The sequence below is a fragment of the Bos taurus genome, chromosome 14, assembly GCF_002263795.3.
Source record: "Bos taurus isolate L1 Dominette 01449 registration number 42190680 breed Hereford chromosome 14, ARS-UCD2.0, whole genome shotgun sequence".
Taxonomy (NCBI): Eukaryota; Metazoa; Chordata; class Mammalia; order Artiodactyla; family Bovidae; genus Bos; species Bos taurus.
The window spans coordinates 70358108-70375604 of record NC_037341.1 but is presented as its reverse complement, the minus strand read 5'-3'; the positions used below and the strand labels follow the sequence as shown (position 1 = coordinate 70375604).

The 17497-nt window shown below is 43.7% G+C and overlaps 1 protein-coding gene across 11 annotated transcripts; it reads left to right on the top strand.

The window, feature by feature from the left end:
* The first annotated feature begins 8149 nt into the window (after positions 1-8149).
* PDP1 (pyruvate dehydrogenase phosphatase catalytic subunit 1) lies at positions 8150-16675 on the top strand. Of its 11 annotated transcripts, none has more exons than XM_059893118.1 (5): positions 8150-8284; positions 9070-9104; positions 10649-10808; positions 11874-12010; positions 12583-16675. In XM_059893118.1, exon 5 carries the CDS (start codon positions 12627-12629, stop codon positions 14241-14243), a length of 1617 nt encoding a protein of 538 aa, XP_059749101.1. In that variant the 5' UTR covers positions 8150-8284; positions 9070-9104; positions 10649-10808; positions 11874-12010; positions 12583-12626; the 3' UTR covers positions 14244-16675. The 11 variants fall into 11 exon arrangements, with proteins under 11 accessions (XP_059749101.1, XP_005215704.1, XP_010810497.1 ...); XM_059893119.1 differs by having other exon boundaries at positions 8184-8397; XM_005215647.5 differs by lacking the exon at positions 10649-10808.
* The last annotated feature ends 822 nt before the right edge of the window (positions 16676-17497 follow it).

The window sequence follows — 17497 nt, the reverse complement described above, 5'->3', positions numbered from 1 at the left end:
TTAAGATAAAGAGATTATCCTGGATTATGACCCGATGGGCCCGATGTAATCAGAAGAAGGCAGAAGAATCACAGTGAGAGTGACCTGAAGATGCTGCTGTCTCCCTTTGAAGGTGAAGAAAGGAGCTGTGAGTCAAGGAACTGTTGCAGCTTCTGAACACTGGGTGAGACAGGAAAACAGATCCTCCCCAAAGCCTCCGGAAGGGAATGTGGTTCTGCTGACATGCCTTGATTTTAGCCAACAGAGACCCACGTTAGACTTCTGACCTCCAGAACTGCAAGATCTGTGTGCCGTTTTAAGCCATTGAACTTGTGGTAACTTGTTACGGCAGCAACAGGGGAGTCATTTCGGTGCTACCACTTTGTGCTATTTGCCAGCCATCATTTCGCATTTTCTTTTAGATTATCATTATGACTTTGACTGTGTGGATCCCAATAAACTGGAAAATTCTGAAAGAGATGGGAATACCAGACCACCTGACCTGCCTCTTGAGAAACCTGTATGCAGGTCAGGAAGCAACAGTTAGAACTGGACATGGAACAACAGACTGGTTCCAAATAGGAAAAGGAGTACGTCAAGGCTGTATATTGTCACCCTGCTTATTTAACTTGTATACAGAGTACATCATGAGAAATCCTGGGCTGGAAGAAGCACAAGCTGGAATCAAGATTGCCAGGAGAAATATCAATAACCTCAGATATGCAGATGACACCACCCTTATGGCAGAAAGTGAAGAGGAACTCAAAAGCCTCTTGATGAAAGTGAAAGAGGAGAGTGAAAAAGTTGGCTTAAAGCTCAACATTCAGAAAATGAAGATCATGGCATCCGGTCCCATCACTTCATGGCAAATAGATGGGAAACAGTGGCTGACTTTATTTTCTTGGGCTCCAAAATTATTGCAGATGGTGACTGTGGCCATGAAATTAAAAGACGCCAACCTAGATAGGATATTGAAAAGCAGAGACATTACTTTGCCAACAAAGGTCCGTCTAGTCAAGGCTATGGTTTTTCCTGTGGTCATGTATGGATGTGAGAGTTGGACTGTGAAGAAAGCTGAGCGCTGAAGAATAGATGCTTTTGAACTGTGGTGTTGGAGAAGACTCTTGGGAGTCCCTTGGACTGCAAGGAGATCCAACCAGTCTGTCCTAAAGGAGATCAGTCCTGGGTGTTCATTGGAAGGACTTATGCTGAGGCTGAAACTCTAATACTTTGGCCACCTCATGTGAAGAGTTGACTCATTGGAAAAGACTCTGATGCTGGGTGGGATTGGGGGCAGGAGGAGAAGGGGACGACAGAGGATGAGATGGCTGGATGGCATCACTGACTCAATGGACATGAGTTTGAGTAGACTCTGGGAGTTGGTGATGGACAGGGAGGCCTGGCGTGCTGCGATTCATGGGGTCTCAAAGAGTCGACACAACTGAGCGACTGAACTGAACTGAATCCTTACAACACTGTTTAGATTTTTAAAGTGTTGAAGCTATTGGATAAATTTGGAAAGATTACCCAGCTAGTAAGCTAGGATTTGAACTCAGGTGTCTCTGGCTCCAACTTATGTTCATTTTATAAAATCTCAATGCCTTAAGAAGGGATAAAATCACAACCCAGATACTGTACTTTAGTATATTCTGATTAGACTTCCGGAGTCCATTATTCCTAGCAGAAACTGGACACATAATTCGATAACTAACATTCTTCTTGTCTTCTTTCTCTTCTTGAACTTTCACCTCTCATGTGGATACTGATTAAAAAGTGCTTTATTTTAAACTGAACATATAGCTTTAAATAGATTAAATGTTATTACTAGGGTGTGACCTGAATACATTAGGTGGTGATATTGTTCAGTTACTAAGTCATGCCAAACTCTTTGTGACCCCATGGACTGCAGAATGCCAGGCTTCCCTGTCCCTCACTATTTCCGTTTGCCCAAGTTCATGTCCAGTGAGTCGGTGATGCCATCCAACCATCTCATTCTCTGCTGCCCTCTTCTCCTCCTGCCCTCAATCTTCCCAGCATCAGGGTCTTTTCCAGTGAGTCGGCTCTTCACATCAGGTGGCCAAAGTATTGGAGCTTCAGCTTTAGCTTCAGTTCTTCCAGTGAATATTCAGGACTGATTTCCTTTAGGATTGACTGGTTTGATCTCCTTGCAGTCCAAGGGACTTTCAAGAGTCTTCTCCAGCACCACAAAAGCATCAACTCTTTGGCGTTCAGCCTTCTATAGGTATACATTAGGTATTCACCTACAAATATTTACATCTAGTTTCCAAGGAAAATATGCTTTTATAATAGCTGATCTCATGGGGTAATGGGTGCTGTGACTTGAAGCAGGTACTTGGTCCTTGTCTTCTTTGAAGAAAGAATTCAGCACAGAGACAGATTGTGAAGCAGTGAAATCATTTATTAGAAGCAAAGTAGTGTGGAAGAACACACAGGTGGAGCTTCAGTGAAGTGTGGAATGAGGATTGTTTACATGGGTTATGTATGGACAGTGTTTCAGATTGTCTCTGACCAGTCATCTTGCTTGTCTCAATATTTGGCCTGACTCAGGGCCCTCTCTGGTGGATGTGCAGTCATCTCTCAGTCAAGATAGATTCCAGTGTCAAAGTTTCTGGGAAGTTGGTGGGACATATTATGGGCTAGCTCCCTCTCCCTCCCTTGAACCCCAAGGATCTACTCTGTGCCTTTGTGGCCGGGAAATTCCCTTGACCACAAGAATGAGAAAAATGTGGTTGCTTTGTCTTTCACTTTGTCAATCAGAGTCTGATGCTCCTGCTAGTATCTTGAGGTGTCAGTGGGGGACCAGTTGTGGCTGCTCAGCTAGCTACAACTGTTTTTCCTGAAAAACCATAACCAAACCCTACAGTGCTCTGACAAGAATGGCTATTTAGTGGAGACACACTTATCTGTGCAAAACTTATTGCTGGTTACAGATACAGAAACATGGGTGGAAATTCTGCAATTATAAGGATATACTTTACTGTCGGGCCCATAATGAAAATGTGAAACTTTCTGTACTTTGACACGAGTTCATTACTGAGCATCTATTTTGTGCAGCGGTCACTAAAGCATAGCGCCTCAGAATGTAAGACGGACACTCTACTACTTCCTATTTATGTAAGCAGTGCAAATCACCCTCAGTGAGGTTCCTCTTCTGTGAAATGGATATAACGGTAAAACCTACCTGTTATGAGTGTTATGAGGATACAGCCAGACAATGCACTTAGAACAGAAGACAGTATAAAGTAAGCATCCACTACCCCTCAGTTCTCACTATTATGCCAAGCTGTGGGTGTATATGGATGTATAAAAGTGACATGATCCATGCCTGTCCTTGGGAAGCTTATACTCTTATAGTTATGCTGTCCAGGTAAGCAGAGAATTATAGTTTTAAAGAAATGTGTAGATCAGCAGCTACTATTTTTGAGTTCATAGTGTAGGGGCTTTTGCTGAAGTCTGCAGATTGGCATGGCCTGCTTCAGGGGCACTCATGACCTGGCACCTACTGTAAAGTGCTCTAGATCCACCCCAAGTTCTCAGCTCCCCTGAAACCTTTCTGAAATCTTTTACCTTCTGTATTCTGGAGAATCATCTGTAGAGACACACTGAACGAAAAAGTGTAATTTTTCACTGCCTAGTTGTCTGATGGCTAGACAATAAAAACCCTTCCCCCATGCATATCATCCTTAATATTCAAGACAACCCCATTAGCAGGGATTTCTCAAGGAAAGCAACCCCAGATACCTACTTTCCATATTCGTTGTCATGTTAGGTCAATGCAGGAGATTTTTGTTTCTAATTTGGCAAGAGAACAATGATACATATATTTCCCTCAAACTACTACTGCTTCATGAATTCTGATGAGGATGGACTACTTTTAAAATATTAAATAAGTCTGAACACACCTATAACCTCTGACCCACAAGAAATGAGCCACAGTACATGATCTGCTTCTTTCTTACAGATGATTTGTTGATTTCAGCGCACAACTGCAAATAATTTAATTTCAAAGCAATTCTCAACGCCAGGATGAATAAAACAAGTACCTAATGCTTAATAGTAAATACTTGCTGATTTCTCATCTAAGACCTGGAGGGAAGAAGGAGCTAAAGATTGTCTAGCAGCCTCTCTTTCCTCTAATCGTTGATTTTGGCAAAGGCCACGGTTAACTCACTAGCCATCAGGCGAATAGCATCTCAGACCCACTTGCAAGTCTATTTTAAGCTTCCTGTCTGGCACCACTGAGATTCTGCTGGACCATCTCCATGTTGTCACAGCTAACCTCCAATAACCCAAGGGTTTATATCATCCACCCATAAGAATACCAGGCCAGTCTGGCTAAGCACTTGCTCATTTCCAGGTTTATTCTAGGGCAAGAAAATGACTGTGTGTTAAGGGTCTAATTCAGGTACTGACTTTCATTTTTGGTGTTACAAAAAGCATTGTGTTAACAAAAATAGGTATTTTTGCACAGTGCTTTCTTTGTACTGGAGTATTTGGGAAGCCCCCTCCTCCTCTCTCTTTGCCTGCCCTTAACAAAAATTCTGGGTTATTTGATGCTATTTTTCCACACTTTCCAATGTTAAAGTGTCAACAGGTGTTCTGGTGGCTAAAACAGTCTGTGAGGTCAGAGCAGCAAACCCACAGACCTGCTCTGGCCTTGGCCAGATGGCCATGTGATAAAAAGAGCACTTCTGAAGCAAGCCTATTCACTGGGTGACCAAAAGGAGCTCCATCTAGAGACAGGAAGAAAGCCAGACCAGAGGGGAGACAAGGCTGAGATACTTAAGAACCTCCCCCAGTGGTACAAGCACTTGGTTCCTGTGCAGAAGGACTATAACTTTATTTACAACATACATGTCACAGAATCATATAACTGCAGCTAGAGAACAAAACCTACACCTCTAAATGAATTTATTTCATAGCCATTACTTTGGGGGATCCTTTATTTTGATTCCAGAAATACCTTGGCAATGCCTTCAATTCTCAGGACAAATTCTTTTGACTATATTTAGTGGTGGCATATGTCGATTTTTTGAGAGTAGGTGTTATTTTCAGAAATAGGTTGTTCAAAACTAAGAACATTAGCATGAGAGAATCAATACTATTTTGGTATAAAAACCAAGGTGCTAATTATAGTAAAATAAGTTGGAGTTTCCTGTGCAGATCCAAAAACAATTTGAAAAGGTAATTTTTAAAGGGCTCTGACTAATGGCAATATTGGTGTTGAATAAGGTATATGCTACCAAGGTGATCTAAAGAGGTCATTGCTATGGTCCTGGAGTCTCATGACTCTATTTTCACAATAGAAAAAGTTTTGTAGACAGCAAACTAACCTAGTATAAACTTCATTTCTGAGTCCTCAGGTAGAAACTCTCAAAATAAAAATCCACTTATATTCAACTACCTGGTCTCCATGTCTGTAAAGCAGGAGCTAAGAGGTAGTGACATTCCTCATGTAAATAAATCACCTTAACCTGATATCCTAAGTTTGTAAGACTCCCAGGGACGGGGGAGCCTGATGGGCTGCAGTCTATGGGGTCGCACAGAGTCGGACACGACTGAAGCGACTTAGCAGCAGCAGCAGCAGCCACTCTATTAATAACCGCTTAGTATCTAGCTGTAGAATATATTCTACTTGAGTGTATTTATCTCCTACTCTCTACTACTGCTGCTAAGTCACTTCAGTCGTGTCCGATTCTGTGTGACCCCACAGACAGCAGCCCACTAGGCTCCCCCGTCCCTGGGATTCTCCAGGCAAGAACACTGGAGTGGGTTGCCATTTTCTTCTCCAATGCATGAAAGTGAAAAGTGAAAGTGAAGTCGCTCAGTCGTGTCGGACTCTGTGGAACCCCATGGACTGCTGCCTACCAGGCTCCTCCATCCATGGGATTTTCCAGGCAAGAGTACTGGAGTGGGGTGCCATTGCCTTCTCCCTCCTACTCTCTAGGAGTCCTTAATAAAACAAACACACAGACCTGGACTTGTCTATAATATTAATAATAACTGATACTTACATAGCCCTTACTACTTACTTGTACTTACTTAGCATGATATATATATATATATATATATATATATATATATATATATCAACTCACTTTATACAAACCTGTGAGGGTAAAAAGTTTTAAAATATTACTATTTTTATTCCTATCTTATATATGAAAGAACTGAGCCAGGAAGACGTTGCCCAAGACCACGTAGCAAGATGCAGAGCTGGGACTGGAACTCAGGTAGTCTAGTTCCAGCTGGGTTCTTACTCACTTTGCTACACCACCCTATACTGCCTCTATGAGACTACAGAAAACAGACACTTAAATCAGATACTCAACAGAATAAAAGACCATGAAAAAAATACCAACTTATGGGAAGCTCATTTGAGAAGTAAAAAAGAGGGGTTGATGTGAAGCAGATAGGCCCATGTAAAATGGATGAGGGCCACATAAAAATAGCCACAAGAGTTCCGTGGGAAGCTTGGGGCTGGGCCAAAATGCCCTCTATTTAGAGAATAGAGGAGGTAGTTGGAAAAATCTAGGAGCTATAAAGAACCAGTTCCTGGCACTGTTTTGTGTCTATAAAATTTCTCCTTTAATACATAAAATCAGATAGTGCAAATTAACAAAAACAAAACTCCACAATACTGTTAATATGACAGCTTTTTATAACCTGGGCACATCACTTTGGGAATTTTATCGGCTCGTAAGCAGATATGCTTAATAAGTCAGTTAACTGTTTTTAACAGTAGACAGAGTGGAGAAGGAAATGGCAACCCACTCCAATATTCTTGCCTGGAGAATCCCAGAGACGGGGGAGCCTGGTGGGCTGCCGTCTATGGGGTCGCACAGAGCCGAACACGACTGAAGCGACTTAGCAGCAGCAGCAGGATAAGTGCAATGATCTGCCTGATACCATCTCCAAGGAAGTTTTCAGAAGCCACTATCAGTGACTCAGTTCCCATAAAGAGGAGATTACGTATGGACAGAAACAAGTGAAGCAGCCCCTGCCATGTCTACCCTTTAACCAAGACTGCCAACGCCACCCCAATCCAGCTTAACAGAAGTGGAAACTGAGGCTCACGGAGCAGAAGTGACTTGGATGAAGGTCCTGACACAGAAAGTTCAGGGATCTTCCCATTTTCGCATTGTGCGTTCTACCCTTTTCTTATTCAGGGCAAATAAAGACTGATTTCAAAGCCCTTCAGAAAACGTGGTGTGCCTACAATGCAGGAGACACGGGTTCAATCCCTGGGTCGGGAAGATCTCCTGGAGAAGGAAATGGCAGCCCACTCCAGTACTCTTGCCTGGAAAATTCCATGGATGGAGGAGCCTGGCAGGCTACAGTCCATGGGGTCGCAGAGTCGGACACGACTGAGCGACTTCACTTTCTTTCTTTCAGAAAAAGTGAGCACACACACCTACTCGACCGAGTCAATAATTCCTTCATCACAACTTCCTCTGGCTGCTGTCCAGACCGCCTTTCTCTTGCTGGGCCCTGAGACATGTCCAGAAAATGACAGAAACCATGCTCCAAAGTCAACGCTCCGAAAAGAATCCCATGAACCAGGCCTCAGATACCCTGGGGTCCTCTCATGCCTTGTTATTCCAGGTAGGGCCGTCTCTGGGAATTTAGTTTCCCGTTGGGCAGGGAGCCTCCCCTCGCAGCCCAAAACTACGAAGCCCCAGCCCACCCGTAAGGAGGGAAGGAGGCTCGCCGAGGTGCCGGTGCGTCGTGGAAGCCTGCCTGCGGGAAGCGGCCGTTCACGGGCCCCGCCCGCTCGGGGACGCTCGTGCCGACCCCGGCGCTTCCTCCCTCCGGGCCCTTCAGTGAAGCCCACGGACGCGCGCAGCCCTCCCTCCACCCGGCTATAGCGGGCGCGGGGGCGGGCGCGGTCACGTGAGGCGGGCCCGCAGAGCCAATGGGCAGCTCGCGCGGATGGACGGGCGTGTCTGACCCTCGTGACGTCACAAAGCGGGCGGGGAGCGCGCGGCTCTTCCGCCCCCACGCGCCGAGCAGCGGCCCGCTCTGCTGCGCCCCGCCCCCTCGCCACTGCGCACCCAATGGGAAGGCGGGAAGCGCTCGGACCCGAAAGCGCGGGCGGGGCAGGGCGGGGGCCCGGCGCGGCGTAGGGGGACGGGAGGGGGCGGGGCGGAGTGGGCCGGCCTGGGGCCCGGGGCCGCGCTCCTAGGAGTCGCGGCCGCTCGTGAGGAAGGACCGCCGGGAGGTGCCGTCGCCGCCGCCGCCGCCTCCTCTTGAGAAGAAGCGGCTCCTCCCTCTGCCGTGTCCGGTTCGTATTCCCTCACCCCAGCGCCGAACCGCCGTCCGGAATCCTCCTCCGCCCGCCCGAAGTTGTGAGGCGGGCGGCCGGCACGCGTGAGGAGACGAGCCTGGGGGCGCCAGGTGCGCGCTCGAGGGGCGTCGGGGCCGCGGCGAGCGTGACGGCGCCGGGGGACTGCCCGCGGGGCTCCAGGGCCGCGGGGGCGGGCCCGCCTCGCCCGCTGGCCGCGCCCGGGGCGCCGTGAGGGCCGGCGCGAGGGTGGGTCCGAGGCAGGTGCGGCTCAGGTGGCGCGGAGGCGCTCTGCCTGAGGATTCCCCCCCTCACACGCACACCCTGGGCCCAGGGTGACCCCGCGGGCCGACCCTCGGTTTTCAGGTCTGCGGCCGGCGCAGCGTGGGCGGGAGGAGGATGCTGCGCTCCCGTGGGCTCCGCGCCGGGGCTGGATGGACGGGCCGGTCCCGGGGCGCGCCTCCGCCGGCGTCTGGGCCCCCGCCGCCTCCAGCTGTAGCTCCGCGGCTCCCGAGGGGTGGGTTTGTTGGTTAGGTTTCCGCCCTCCTCCCCACCCCCGGTCTTGCGCCTCTATTCTCTTTCCCCCACCCCACCTCACCCCACCCCACCTCCTAGCCCCATTCACCCGGCTGCAGCGAGACCTCGCCCCTCCTCCGCTCGCGCCTCCCCTGCCGACGCCTCCTCTAACGAGCATCTCTGCCTTGCTTTTCAATGGGCCGGTGCCGCTGTCGCTGCTGCTCTCCGCGCGGGTTGTGGATGTTGTCGGCTCCGTGTTGTGATGACAGGAGAATGTGTGTGTGTCCCGGGCCCAGACGAATTGGTAGGTATTCCCTTAACTACCTAGCGTTGGGTACCCAGGGAGGATGATGACTGATTTTGCGTGTGGATGGTGTTAGGTGGGTTTGTGTGGAATGAAGAGGTGAGGTAGGTAGAAAAGGGGGGACAAAGGGATCCTGCACCAGGATAGCAGTTGACGCCTTAAGTGAGTGCCATTTTCAGGTAGGGTACAAAGGAAACTGATCAAACAAGTGCTGACTTGGGGCTTCGGAGTATTCCAAAGGCAGCAGGTTTCTTCATTCATGTAGAGATAACAGGAGCTGTGAAATGGCTAAACGTTGCCCCAAAATGCTGAAAAATCGCAGAGAGTCTTTATGCGGGGTGTTTAATGCAATCGGATTACATAAACTGGGGTTCTGACACATTTAATGATTAGTAAAGCTTTTTTTTTTCCATTTACACCAAAAGCTTTGCAAAGCTAAAGAGCTCTGGAGTCGGGGCAGTAATTGCATTCTCTTAATTAGTTTGTTCTGAGAGTTTATTGATAAAGTGGAATCATTTCCTGGCACAAGCCCTGCAGAGTACATCAATAAGAATGGATGGATCTCTTTCCTGTTTCTCCTTACAGCTCATTTTTCCTTATTAGTCACTGGCAAAATCTGCCTAAGACTAAGATGCTGTACCTAAGGTGGCCAAGTCGGGATCATGGGATCGGAATTTTTAAGTGAAATTGTGGCCAGAAATAACTTGAAGATTTGACGGTGCTTCAGTTTACCACAACTGTACCTTGCTGCTATTCTTACTGCTGCATCAGAGCCCTTTTAACTTCGTTAATTTAGCAAGTTGTCAACAAGAGTTTTGATTTCATGGACTTTTGTTGTTGAATCACAGGATATTCAGAAGGATACTCAAGAGTGTTTCGAATGTTCACTTACGGTTTATGAAAGCATTCGAAAGTACATTAACTTCCAGGAGTAACTGGTCTGATAGAGAGAGTATGTCACTTGTACTGGTGGTGAACGAATGCTCTTTAATCACAGAGTAGGTAACTTCCCTAGGAATTTGACTTTGAGAGGCATGTTGGGAACCTCGGTCCATATGCTAAACCCCTGAGTAATTGAAAGATCGAATTAATAAAATTGACTCTCTGCTTTTTTGTTTTTAATCTTGAGAATTTATGCCTGAAGGAAAAATGTATGTTACTTGAGTGCCTGGTGTGTGAATTTATGTATTCAAAGCATCTGCTGCGTGAATCAGTTCTTTTGCCAAAATAGTTCATTTTGCAGTCAATTAGAAAAGCAGGAGGATTGTCAAAACAAAGGAATTTAAGGAAAGTGTGAGTTTCCCGGTCTTGTTATTTCTTGATCAGATGTCATATAGCCCAGTTCTGTTACACATCTGTCTCTCAAACCCCGCCTCCAAACACAAACAGTACTTTGATTCAACCTGCATTCCATACAGAAACACAGGTATTTTTTTTCCTCTAAAATTCTTACATAGTAAAGTAAGCTTAAATGCAGACGTATATAAACTTACAGAGAAAATTTATTTTCATGAAAATTGGTATGTTTCCATTTTTAATAATAGAAATAATCTTCATACAAAGCATGAAATAAGTCCATGTGCTTTCTGCATACAAACCTAGCAAGAGATATCGTTCGTATCTGAAAGCCAATGTCATGTGGCCCAGCGTTGTAGCACATCTCCTGGCTCAGTCATGTACACTTAACCTTTGGATGACTTTCAGGTATTCAGTTTAAAGTGCTGTTATTTAAGTGGTTATTCTTGATAGATTCCTGTTCTTCTGGAATTTCAGGTCTTCTGAAAGACCTGACTGCCTTTCAGACGTTATTTAGTTATTGCTCTTATTTCCAAAATTCTATTCATTACCTTCTCTTGCCTAATCTTGTTTTCAATTTTGTAAACAAATTTCTTCTTAAATAGTGCAGTTAAAATAATGGTACATTCTATCACATGCAAAAGGGGTTCTATACGACTGGCTTACACAGTGCTTATTACCGAAGCAAACTCAGTGTTTGCTCCCTATATTCCACTTATCATTTTTCTAACTGTTTTTCCAAAAAGGGTATGTGAAAATAATGTAATATATAGCTAATACTCTATGATATTTGTAAAAATTTTTCTTAACGTGTTCAACCTTAGGAAGAAATAGTTGATATTAAGGCTCAAGTGATTTTCTATTCCTTATTCCTTTTTGTTTATTGCATTTGTTTCCCTATTTAAGATATTTCTAAAGCCTATTTGTTTATAGGCCAGTTAAACACTTTGAGGCCATACCTCAAGAATTCAGGGGAAATATGTGTTACAAGAGGGATTCTTTTCGTGTATAGATTACCTGGCTTATTGATACATGTTTATTACATTTTCTAGATAAATGCTCATCAAAATATTTTCAGTGTTCCACTTCCAGATATAAGTGATACGATTTTTCATTTATTCACGAGTATAATGCTCTACCTTTTTAAGCCAAACCGTAGAACATTAGACTACTGTTTCACTGTTTATTAATTTCCAAAGGCAAATAGATAACCATTTTTTAAAATGTAAGAGAATATTTTTCTACGGGTGAATTCTACTTGGGGTCCATAAAAGATGAAGACCATATTTCTGTAGCTTTCTTTTATGGCTGATAGGCAGAGGAAAATACTAACAAGTAAATTAAGTTCCAGAACTGAGACCATTTATGTTACTAATAAAGTTTTAGAGCTACTAAAATACTTGTTTTTTTTTTTTTTAATCACAAAAAGTATAGTAAAATTAATGAATAAATGAAACCTGCCCGCTTTTCCAGGATTATTTGGTGACTTGGTGGCAGACCTGTGTCCCTAAACTTGCCAAATCGGCACAGTGGTCTGGAGAAGCATTGTTTGCAAGACCATCTCCTGGATGCAAGGAGGGCATTTTGGAACTTCTATTTTTATCCATTATGTAAGATTTTTCGTGTACGTGTTAATTATAGTAACGTATGTATATATTGTACAAATAATTCATGAATACACACAGGTCGAGGCTGCATCCAAACACATTTATGGTGCTATCCAGGTGTATCAAATGCTAACCATTGACCATGGCTCTAGAAACAGGATCTTCATAAATGGGAAAAGTCCCTGTGCAATATGGGAGACCCATGGCCTTTTTTAAGGATAAAAAGAAGGGTGATTGGCCAGGTAGACTGCCACTGCATGATGTTATATAACCTTCATCTCCGCTCTTCCCAGCCAGATCTATTGTACATTCTGCCCAGTTTGTGCTGCATAAAGAACTACAAAGAGAAAAGTAAAGCTGGAAGACAGTTTGCCCCTGGCTCCATTAAGTAATCGAGTGCACTTAGCAGAGTATATCCTGTAGAGATAGTACATGGTATATGTGTAAAATATAGTACCTTAGGAGGCACGGGGCACTTGTAAATTCACCTGCTAAATATCTGTTATGAAAGCAAAAATAGATTAAGTAATCTGTAACTTTTTTTCTTTGTGCGTACCTGTGAAATTGCTGTCTAGGAATCCCGGTCAGAAGTTCCAGCCTGCCACTGTTCTCTGATGCCATGCCAGCACCAACTCAACTGTTTTTCCCTCTGATTCGTAACTGTGAACTGAGCAGAATCTATGGCACTGCATGTTACTGCCACCACAAACATCTCTGCTGCTCACCCCCTTATATTCCGCAGAGTCGCCCGAGATACACACCCCATCCGGCGTATGCTACCTTTTACAGGCCAAAGGAGAGCTGGTGGCAGTACACCCAAGGAAGGAGATACGCTTCCACACCGCAGAAGTTTTACCTCACACCTCCCCAAGTCAATAGCATCCTGAAAGCTAATGAGTACAGTTTCAAAGTGCCAGAATTTGATGGCAAAAATGTAAGTTCTGTCCTTGGATTTGACAGCAATCAGCTGCCGGCAAACGCACCCATTGAGGACCGGAGGAGTGCAGCAACCTGCTTGCAGACCAGAGGGATGCTTTTGGGGGTTTTTGATGGCCACGCAGGCTGTGCTTGCTCCCAGGCAGTTAGTGAAAGACTCTTTTATTATATTGCTGTCTCTTTGTTACCCCACGAGACTTTGCTGGAGATCGAAAATGCTGTAGAGAGTGGTCGAGCCCTGCTGCCCATTCTCCAGTGGCACAAGCACCCCAACGATTACTTCAGTAAGGAGGCATCCAAGTTATATTTCAACAGCTTGAGGACTTACTGGCAAGAGCTTATTGACCTCAACACTGGGGAGTCGACTGATATTGATGTTAAGGAGGCTTTGATTAATGCTTTCAAGAGGCTTGATAATGACATCTCCTTGGAGGCTCAAGTTGGTGATCCCAATTCTTTCCTCAACTACCTAGTGCTTCGAGTGGCATTTTCTGGGGCCACAGCTTGCGTGGCCCACGTGGATGGCGTTGACCTTCACGTGGCCAACACTGGCGATAGCAGAGCCATGCTGGGAGTGCAGGAAGAGGACGGCTCTTGGTCAGCAGTCACGCTGTCTAATGACCACAACGCTCAGAATGAGAGAGAAGTGGAACGGCTGAAACTGGAGCACCCAAAGAACGAGGCCAAGAGTGTGGTGAAACAGGATCGGCTGCTTGGCTTGCTGATGCCTTTTCGGGCTTTTGGAGACGTCAAGTTCAAATGGAGCATTGACCTTCAGAAGAGAGTGATAGAATCTGGCCCAGACCAGTTGAATGACAATGAATACACCAAGTTCATCCCTCCTAATTATTACACACCTCCTTATCTCACTGCTGAACCAGAAGTAACTTACCACCGATTAAGGCCACAGGATAAATTTCTGGTACTGGCGACTGATGGGCTGTGGGAGACAATGCACAGGCAGGATGTGGTTAGGATTGTGGGTGAGTACCTAACAGGCATGCACCACCAGCAGCCAATAGCCGTTGGTGGCTATAAGGTGACTCTGGGGCAGATGCATGGCCTTTTAACAGAACGGAGAGCTAAGATGTCATCGGTGTTTGAGGACCAGAATGCAGCAACCCACCTTATTCGCCACGCTGTGGGCAACAATGAGTTTGGGGCTGTTGATCATGAGCGCCTCTCCAAAATGCTTAGTCTTCCTGAAGAGCTTGCTCGGATGTACAGAGATGACATTACAATCATTGTAGTTCAGTTCAATTCTCATGTTGTAGGGGCATATCAAAACCAGGAACAGTGAGTGGGTCTTACCAAGGCAATTCTCAAATAGATTTAAAGGGCAGATAGGTTTTTTTTTTAAGATAATACTATAGTAAATATTTCCAGTGGGTCATTCTCAGCATTTCCCTATTTGATACTCTAGTCTGCCAGGTAGTCCAAAGTGACTTTGTAGCAGAGTGGCAGGATCCTGAGAATCTCGTTCTGCTTAGTTCAGACCTCACAGCACCTGCAGTTGAGGCCCATCAGTTCCTTAACTGTCGTAAGATGGCTTACGACATTGGCTGCTTTTATCACTCTGAGAAAATCAGGATGACCTGGCAAACAGGGTTTTGAATAGGCCCAAAGCAATGAACTTGCTGGGTGTATTCTTTTGGTAAAATGAAGAAACATTACTGTTCACACCTGCAGACCCCTTTCATCACCAAGATTCCAGTGTACATGAGAACATATATTTATTGCATGATTTCCTAGATGTACAACCTGTGCATTATTCATGAACTTTATTTTAACCAGAGGTAGTTTTCAAATCCACTGCTTTAAGCCATAAAGGACCGAGAACCAGGCAATCTGAATTTGTCATTGTGTGTGATCATTTGACTTGGAATGCTCCTTAAATGAGAAAACAAACACTAGCCCTTCACCCGATTACCTAATGTAGTTGAAAGATTTTCTATTTTGCCGGGCACTTGAAGACAATAAAGGTGTTTTATCTCCTCTATTGGTGTTAAATAAAGGGAAAAAAGTTTTAGTTTATATTAATGAAAAGCTTTATTTAGTTTGAAATAAAAGATCCAGAATGAAGAGAAGAGACTGATGTTCAATTATGGTCATCTACAGCCAGCACGTCACTCTTACCATGTAAACCCCTGAAGTGTGGCATGCTTTAAGTGTGTGATGGGTAGACTGCTGCTGAGAAATCATACTTCTAATCTAGTAGTGGTAAGAATTTTTGTCATGTTTGGAATTTTAAGGATGACATATTAAAAAAAATTTACATAATTTGGGGGAGTAAAGTTTAAATATTACCTTCAGGTGTTGAGATGAAGTTTTTTGTTGTTGTTTTTCCCCACTTAGGTATAGGTCAATTTAAATAATTGGTTTAAAGATTACTAAATGCTTTAAACATATTGTAGCTTATAAATAGAAATGTTAAGATACATACATGAGAAATTTTTTAAAGTAACTATTGTGCATGCCTGCTGCTTAATGGAACACTTAATAGCATCAAATATTGTTTGCAGCAGTCTCCGTAATTATATGCAGACCCTTCCAACGCTGTATCAAAGTAAATGAAAATAAATATATTCAGATTGGCTTTTGGGGAGCTTATTTGATATGCATCAAATGGCGTTGTGTTCCTGTGTTTAATGGTGATTCGTGTACAGCTGTGCATATATTTCATCACTTATTCTAGCATCACTGTTAAAAGAATGGCTATGACTATGTACAATTTTCACATAAGTTTTAATACAGAACATGATCAGTTTTCCCTTGTGTAATTAGTTGAGGGGTGTTTGGGAGTCCTTGCAGATTTCTGTAGAATACTGAACTAGATATTCAAGGACTCTGGACTGTGAACACCGAAGCAAGGTAGAATTGGCTGCAGAATTTATTCCAATTGAAAATAGACTCTGGAAGATTGCCGCTTATGAGACCATATAATGTTTGTTTTCTGAGGCCTTTTTTTTTCCCCTCCTTGAGTCACCTTGGAAATTTTCTCCCAGGTGGTATTTTGGAGGGGGAAAAGCTATTATACTATATACTTATTTATAAATGTTTTGACAGAGACTTCATTTTTTAACGGAATGTATGTAGAATACAGTAGCAGTTAAAACTCATTTTCAGGCTACTATTTGAATTTCTCTTGAACACCTTTACTAAAGAGTTCCATATTATACTTAATAAAGTCTCATCTCTGTATAGTACAGTATATATAAATTTGGTTTCTTTTGATCATGATCAAGATAGTAATTCTTATTATTACACAAGAAACTTTGTTATTATTACACAAGAAACTTGGTCTGCAGTCTAAAAGCCTGTCGTGTTAAGCCTGTAGTATTAACAGTGTGGAAATGAAAATAATTGGATGTTAGAAATTTGAATGTATTATCTTCTAAAAGAAGTTTTGATTTTATTGTAATTGGTTGTCACTGTGATGTGATATCTAGAATTAAAGAATACATGTAAACTTTCATTGTATTTAGCCTTTCTTAAACATTTTTAATTTATACTTTCTAACGTGTCATTTTCTGTATATAGTCAGTGGCTCATGGTATTTATAATATGTCCTTAGCTAGTTAAATGTAATGGTGTTATGGTACACAGTACTTGGAGGGAAAAAAGTCTTATAAAAGATTTATCTGTGTGAAGAAATATGAAAAGTTTATATATTATATAGTGAATAGAAATGCCCACAGTGAATTAAAGCTTCGTATCTGCTTTCTGAATGAACGACCTGTGTTGTTTTTTAATTAATAGATTCATTAGATGCTTTCTGTGGTGATAGGAGGAGAAGGCGATGGCACCCCACTCCAGTACTCTTGTCTGGAAAATCCCATGGATGGAGGAGCCTGGTAGGCTGCAGTCCATGAGGTCACTAAGAGTCGGACGCAACTGAGCGACTTCACTTTCACTTTTCACTTTGATGCATTGGAGAAGGAAATGGCAACCCACTCCAGTATTGCCTGGAGAATCCCAGGGACAGGGGAGCCTGGTGGGCTGCCATCTTTGGGGTCACACAGAGTTGGACATGACTGAAGCGACTTAGCACCAGCAGGAGCAGTGTGGTGATAGGTTACATTTAACTTTAGGATCCTCTAGATAGATAGCACTTTTAAAAAAAACTGGGGTATACTTTACATTCAATAAAATGCACAGATTTTAAATATGTAATTTGAGATTTGGTAACTACAACCCCAGTCAAGATACAGGACCTTTGCATTACTCCAACAGAAAATTCCCTCATGCCCCTTTCCGGTTAATCCTTCCCCATAGAACTGTTGTGTGACTTCTGTCACAATAGATTAGTGTTACTTGTTCTAGAAATTCATATAAATGAAATCATGTAGTATTTACTCTTTCATATGTGACTTTTGTTCGTTTTTTTGAGATTCACTTATGTTGAGTCTATTCATAGTCTCCTTACTAACAAGTAGCATTCCATAGTATGAACAGAACAGTAGATCCACTGCTGATGGGCATCATCGGCCCCTTCTCCCCATTAAAAGCGAACTTTGGTTATCAGTTCCCAGAGAGATTACTTGATTGCAGTGT

What these genes read in the sequence shown, in the direction of transcription:
- PDP1 (XM_059893116.1), top strand. Translation starts at nt 8,719, where the DNA reads ATGGACGGGCCGGTCCCGGGGCGCGCCTCCGCCGGCGTCTGGGCCCCC. An exon ending in AGCTCCGCGGCTCCCGAGGG is followed by an intron (nt 8,802 to 9,069) that starts GTGGGTTTGTTG and finishes TTGTGATGACAG; the next exon opens with GAGAATGTGTGTGTGTCCCG. An exon ending in TCCCGGGCCCAGACGAATTG is followed by an intron (nt 9,105 to 12,582) that starts GTAGGTATTCCC and finishes ATTGCTGTCTAG; the next exon opens with GAATCCCGGTCAGAAGTTCC.